This window comes from Hypomesus transpacificus, chromosome 19 (genome assembly GCF_021917145.1).
Source record: "Hypomesus transpacificus isolate Combined female chromosome 19, fHypTra1, whole genome shotgun sequence".
Lineage (NCBI taxonomy): Eukaryota > Metazoa > Chordata > Actinopteri > Osmeriformes > Osmeridae > Hypomesus > Hypomesus transpacificus.
Window position 1 is genome coordinate 13,880,929 of NC_061078.1, and position 6,101 is coordinate 13,887,029.

At 37.7% G+C, this 6,101-nt stretch overlaps 1 protein-coding gene across 1 annotated transcript; it reads right to left on the minus strand.

Annotated features, from left to right (window-relative positions):
- On the minus strand, positions 1-6,089 carry bco1l (beta-carotene oxygenase 1, like). The gene is made up of 11 exons (XM_047042167.1): positions 5,851-6,089; positions 3,472-3,600; positions 3,254-3,383; positions 2,967-3,114; positions 2,647-2,794; positions 1,890-2,110; positions 1,484-1,750; positions 1,259-1,364; positions 1,056-1,150; positions 821-932; positions 1-722 (listed from the first exon to the last, which is right to left on the minus strand). Exons 1-11 carry the CDS (start codon positions 5,912-5,914, stop codon positions 568-570), a joined length of 1,575 nt encoding a protein of 524 aa, XP_046898123.1. The 5' UTR covers positions 5,915-6,089; the 3' UTR covers positions 1-567.
- Positions 6,090-6,101: the final 12 nt, after the last annotated feature.

Below are 6,101 nucleotides of genomic sequence, written 5' to 3' on the forward strand. Positions count from 1 at the left end.
AGCCTAGTAGATTTATTTTGCACGGTCTGCTATTGTTTGTCAAAATATGTTGAGTCTGTTCCTTCCCTTGTGGTAAGTTTGAGCCAAACAGTCTTATTTCAACTGGAGGGCTGTTTTCTTAACAAGGCAATCTGGCATAAAGTATGATGTAAATACCAGGGGGAATAGGAATATGATGATCATGTTCACATAAGTACATGTCAAAGGAAAAACTACTTATCACATATTTAGAATAACACAAGTATCGAATTCTTAACCCTGTTTCTCCATAATGTATCACTATTTATCATGATCTATCACCCAATCACTATTTTTATGTAGAATAAATAGAACAATAAAGAAACACACATTATTATTGTGTAGGCATTGAGGGTATCTGATAAATGAATGGATTACTTCTTCTTTTGGGTACAGTATGTCCAATAATATGATTCAAAGATATTGTTTTCTCGTGTATTTCTTGGTAACTAGCATCAACGACGCTCAAGCCCTGAAATAAAGAAGACTTTCACTTTGAGGTTTTACTGTTGTTTATAGTGCAATCCTGCCCCCTGCTGTGCATGTTGGTCAGTCCTGAGCAGGGATGAAGAGCCCATGCAAATCTATGTGAATACTGGCATCAATGGAGGCTCGAGCTATTTCTTCAAAGGTTTTCGCGTTGAGTACAAGCATGAAGGAGGATTCCTTTGGATCGGAGGATATAACCGAGGACAAAATTACACCTGAAAAACAGAAACCATGAGATATTTCAGATTCCCTGTCTCATTGTGAACACACTGTATTACCTATACCAGAACGATTACAAACAACCTGACTTTACCATCATCCTCCTCCACAGCTCCAGGTGAAGCCACAAAGACAGGCTCTGAAGGGTAGCAGTTGTCTTGTGTCCAAAACAGATGCTTCCTGGTCACAGTGTCCACCTTTGCAATCTGTGTACCCAACATCACAACACATAGCAGACTACTAAAACAAAAACAGGTGAAAGTAACATTTTCCTTTCATATAGGAGCATTTTTGTTGTTTTTGAAACAAGTGCTATACCAGAGCCTTACCATATTTGGCTGTGGAGACCACTCCACCCTTGAGCCATAGAAGTAACGGTACTTCTTGCCATTGAATTTGTAATTGATCCCCGGTAACTCCAAACCTGATTGACAGTATGCGCACAGATTAGATTTTGACTGTGAAGTGACATATCATCATTTGAAACATGCTGTTGGAAACATACTGTGTATTTATGTCAGCGAAGTCCTACCCTCAAACACAGTGTCAGAACCACAGTAGATAGAGCCATCTTTCTGGGTTACTGCTGTGGCAGTTGTATCTGAAAGTGTCACCAGGTTAGTTCCTGTAGGAGTGTCCTGGAACAGAAATTCGACCAGCTATCATCAGACTCAGGTCCCTTTTATAGGATTTAGTGAACCTTTGACATGTATCCAATGAGACGGTTCCAGGACAAAGCAGAGTGGTTGTTCTGTACCTTCTGCACGTTCAAAGGCAGGACAAATCTCTGAACAATGGGTGGCGAGAAGCTCTTGTTGTTCTCAACGAACTGGCTGGTCTCCTGTGTCATGTTCTGAATGTAGAACATTTCGTAGATGTTGCTTTCTTCGTAGATGATCATGTCGAAAACCACATGCCCCTCGTCCTCGTAGGCATTGACGTGGTGGAACACCATCAGAGCGTCGGTGTAGAACTTGGTTGACACGATCTTGCCCGTCTTCCTGTCGACCAGGTGGATCAGCGTCTAGAGCACCAGCGGAGAGATGAATGTGTGTCAGGTGTGGGTTGCCATACTGGGGAGGTCATGACGAAAACGAGATGCACAAAAGGTCGTATCATTATTTGATGAGAATGTAGAAAATGGAAGAAAAGGGGGTACATACAGTGTCTTCTTTGTCGTATTTGAGGCAGCTGCCCCAGTTGACCCCTCTGAAGTAAGCTGTTGCCAGACGGAGAATGTCCAGTTTGAAAGGCTGCTCGACGAAAATGATGTAGTTTTCCGTCATGCCAAAGCTGTGGAAGTAGCTGGGGAACAGGGTGGAGCGGAAGGGAATGGAGCACACCTGTTCCAACTTTCTCAAAGCGGGCTTCTTATTGTTTTTATCTGGAGGGGCAGGGGCAATGTATAATAAAATGAATGATTATTCAATTTCTGAATTTCTTCAATGAGTGAACAACCATTGTTTTAATTGCACACAAATGACAGAGCTGAAGTGCTGGTGGGGGGAGGGGAGGTGGGATCGACACCTCACAGTGGGGTAGTTATCAAAACTATTCTGTTCACATCTGTTGGAGAGGACTGGGAACAGATGGAGTTATATCACTAGAAAGCCATGTGTCTGTGAATGTAATATTCTTTTGTGGAATGTACAATGACTATTACTATTTAGCTCGTACATTTCTGTATACAATCTGTATACTTTGTTATGGCTGGACCAGTAATTCCGGTATAATAGCAGAATAACATCTGGAATATTTTTCACAGAGGATCCTTAAATACACCAATATAAGAGTGTTACTCTTATTGTACATTATGTACATTTAAAGAGCTATCAACATTAAATCCCAGGATACAAAATGGACACCAGCATTACAATTGTTACATTGAAGAATCATGCAATTGTTGTCCTGTCTTAATACCTGAAGCATCAGCTGGCACCTTAAAGATGACGTACTTGGGCCTGCCAAAACTCATGAGAGCAGTGCCCATGTTGTACGTGTTCCCCTCCTCGTCATAGTGAGGGTGTGCTGTGGCCAGGTTCAGAGCTATGTGGTTCCTGTAGTTGGTCTGAGGTCCAGATGTAGAATCATTTAAAAAGATTAACAGTTTAATCAAGTCATGCCAGATTGCACTTATTTAACAGGAATGGTGTATATTTATAAACATGCAGTAAATGTCATGCATAAATAAAATATAAATATAGATTTTCCTTAGGTTAGCTGTCTAGATTTGAACTTACCCTTCCAACTGTTTCTAAGGTCATGGGGTCAATTTGATTGATGTAGTTAACTTCTGATGAGGCATAGTAATCTTTACCATACCTAATGATGTTTATTAGGTTGTTATCTGTGAAGTCAGGGATGATTTTGCATAGGTGGCTGAATGTTCTGACACAGAAAGACAAGATAAAGGTTTGGAAAAATGCTCATTCAATGTGGTGGTGTGTTGTTGCAAGAATTGAAATACAGGATTTCTGGACAAGATCAAAGACATGAAAATAAATATGTGGCATTGAGCTTTGAATACCTAGAAAATATATTTTTGCAAGGGTCTGGGTAGATCATCGTCCCAAATTCAGACACAATTATCCGGTTGGCTCCTGTGTTTTTCTTGTAAGTTTCACTGTTTAGGAACTTACTCCTGTAATAGACCTCACCTTCAAAACACATTAAAAAAATTTGGTCAGCTAGAGACTCAGGCATAAAATGTCTTTATGCATTGTGTCACTGTTATTCCTCTCTTACCATCTTTGAAGGTGAAGCTGTGAATTAAGGCCATGCCATCAAACCAATGGTTGTAGGCCATATCCCCCACTGTGAACTTGCCGGGTCCATTACGCAGCAAAGTCCCTTGTAGCCACTCAGGAACAGCACCTGTAAAACAGATCACATAGGATATAGGATATCAAATATGTAAATTGTGCGCGCTTGTGGTGTGTGTAAAAAAATATTAAGTGGGAGTGATATGATAAATGCATTTGTGATAAGGCCCAAACTGCAGAATTCCGCTAGCCTTCCTGTTCTTGTCGGTGTCCCACAACAGTTTGACGCCAAATATGGTCGATTGAATGTTCACAGACTTTGCATAAAAGTATTGATCCATTCCTCATGAAGATCGCCTGAAAAACTCCCTGGACCTGTCTCTTGCTGTAATTTTGGTCGATAAGGGTTTCCATTTCAATTCTTAGCATTTTTGGCCAACATTTTAATAGAGACGTAATGTGAGTTGAGAAGTTTATTTACATTTGCTTTCACAGTTTAAAAAAATATTGGAAAAATTATTTTATACAAGATTAAATGATTTTGTTATAAAATACAACATATGAAGTGAAAAACAATATGAGTTTAGAAGTAATAGGACAACCTCACATGCTTTAATGAATTTGTAGAAAACATATCCAACGCAATAGAAAATAAACACTATACAGTTGGGTATTTTTAGATCTTAAAAAAGCATTTGACACTGTTGACCATGACATCTTACTAGAAAAACTGAAACATTATGGTATAAGAGGGGTAGCTTACTCTTGGGTAAGTATTTACTTAGAGAAAAGACAACAATATGTCCAAATAGATAATAGCAAGTCACAATTGGTGCAGGTAACATGTTGGGTTCCCCAAGGCTCTGTGCTGGGCCCATTGCTTTTTCTGTTGTACATTAATGATAAATGTGAGGTTTCCAAAACATATTATTTGCAGATGATACAAACGTATTTTGTTTTGGTGACAATCTGAAACAACTTTTGGATACAATGGAAAAAGAGATGGTAATACTAAACAATTGGTTTGATTCGAATAAACTAACATTAAATATAAGTACAACTAAATGTATTGTTTTTGGATATAGTGCATCGAATACAATAAATAAATTCATGATTAATGAATTAATGAAAAGTAGAAAGGGTGTCAGCTATTAAATTTCTCTGAGTAATTATAGATAATAAATTGTTCACAGAAAGAGAATGCCAACATTACTTAAGGGATCTTGTATATTCAAAGAGAACCAAGTGAGGACCAATGCTAAATACCATTGTATTTCCGTTTAAGGTGTACATTTATGGAACAGCTGTCATGCGGAACAAAAATATGTGGGACCTTTAGTTAGTTAAAGAAACTATTAAAAAATAATGCAATGAAATTATATGAAAGAATTTAAAGAGTGATAGATGAACAAGCAGTTTTTGTACTATTTGGACTGTGCAACTCTATTGCATAAGAGATATTAATGTTTTTTATATTCTGTTCAGATCTGATTGTCAAAATAATGATGTAGGACAATAATATTTTCTATTTATTTTTAAGATATGAGATGTTTTCATAAAGGGTAGGCATTATAAGCATGCGCTTAAGCCTACACCTGTTTCAGACTGATGTAAATATGCTTTTGTTTGTTAGCTCAACTGTATGAAACTAAGTTGTTTGTCTGAAATAAACAAAACTAAACAAAACTAATTTTGCCTCATAACAATGCGTTCTATTTGAAAATCTGCAGGTTTTTGTCGGAATGCGCCCGCGTATTACGTTTGGGCCTAAAAAACACCAAAGTAGAGCCACAATAAATTATTACAAGATGCTCTGATCATATTTGGATTATTGCTGTCTCATGAATCAAATTACGTTCACAAGTGTGACATATAAGTCAATTATAGGCTACAGTTAATAATGTCTTAAGTCAACATTGTCATTTATTTGGTATCCTGAAACTGGCAGCCTGCTGGGAAAATGTGATAAAGTTAAGATAACTGTGATAGGACGTAGAGAAAGATATAAGTGAGAACTTGTAACAACTAAGAAAACAGGGTAGCCTAACAAAAAAGATACATAGTTGTTTTTTCTTTGTTGTGATGGACAGAGCCTGTATTATAACTGTTGCCTAAATGAAGGAGAGCTGTCTTTGCAAAGTAACCTATCAATTATCAGACGCTACGTTACCGTTTTAAAGCTAAACCATCCATGACACAATAAAAAAATATAAAAATACATCTGAAAATTAAATGTGTCGGTTGGTTTAGCATAGATAGGTCCAAGAATAACATTAGCATACGCAAATTATTCATTTTATAAGGTTACAATTGACATTACGAATGAAATACGAATACAGCAAACAAAGGTGGTTCCGCTTACCTTTTATTTCTGCCTTGACAGGTACAGGAGTTTCAGATCCGTTCTTTGCAAATATAGCCTGCATGCTTTATCCGTCAACTTTCGCTGCTGCTGCAGTAACCAAACTCTGTGTTAAAAAAGTTGTGGTATAGTTGTCTAGTTGAAGTAATTATTTTGTTGCTTCCCCACTGATCCTAAGGATCAGTCTCTTGACTGTTTATTCTTATGATTACATAACTGAACCACATGGTGTAAATCCGTGGTGGGCAACA

Coding starts and splice junctions, on each gene's coding strand:
- bco1l (XM_047042167.1), bottom strand. CDS start 5,914: ATGCAGGCTATATTTGCAAAGAACGGATCTGAAACTCCTGTACCTGTC. Junction 3,601..5,850: donor TGTCAAGGCAGAAATAAAAG/GTAAGCGGAACC, acceptor TCTGTTTTACAG/GTGCTGTTCCTGAGTGGCTA. Junction 2,111..2,646: donor GGTGCCAGCTGATGCTTCAG/GTATTAAGACAG, acceptor CTGCCCCTCCAG/ATAAAAACAATAAGAAGCCC.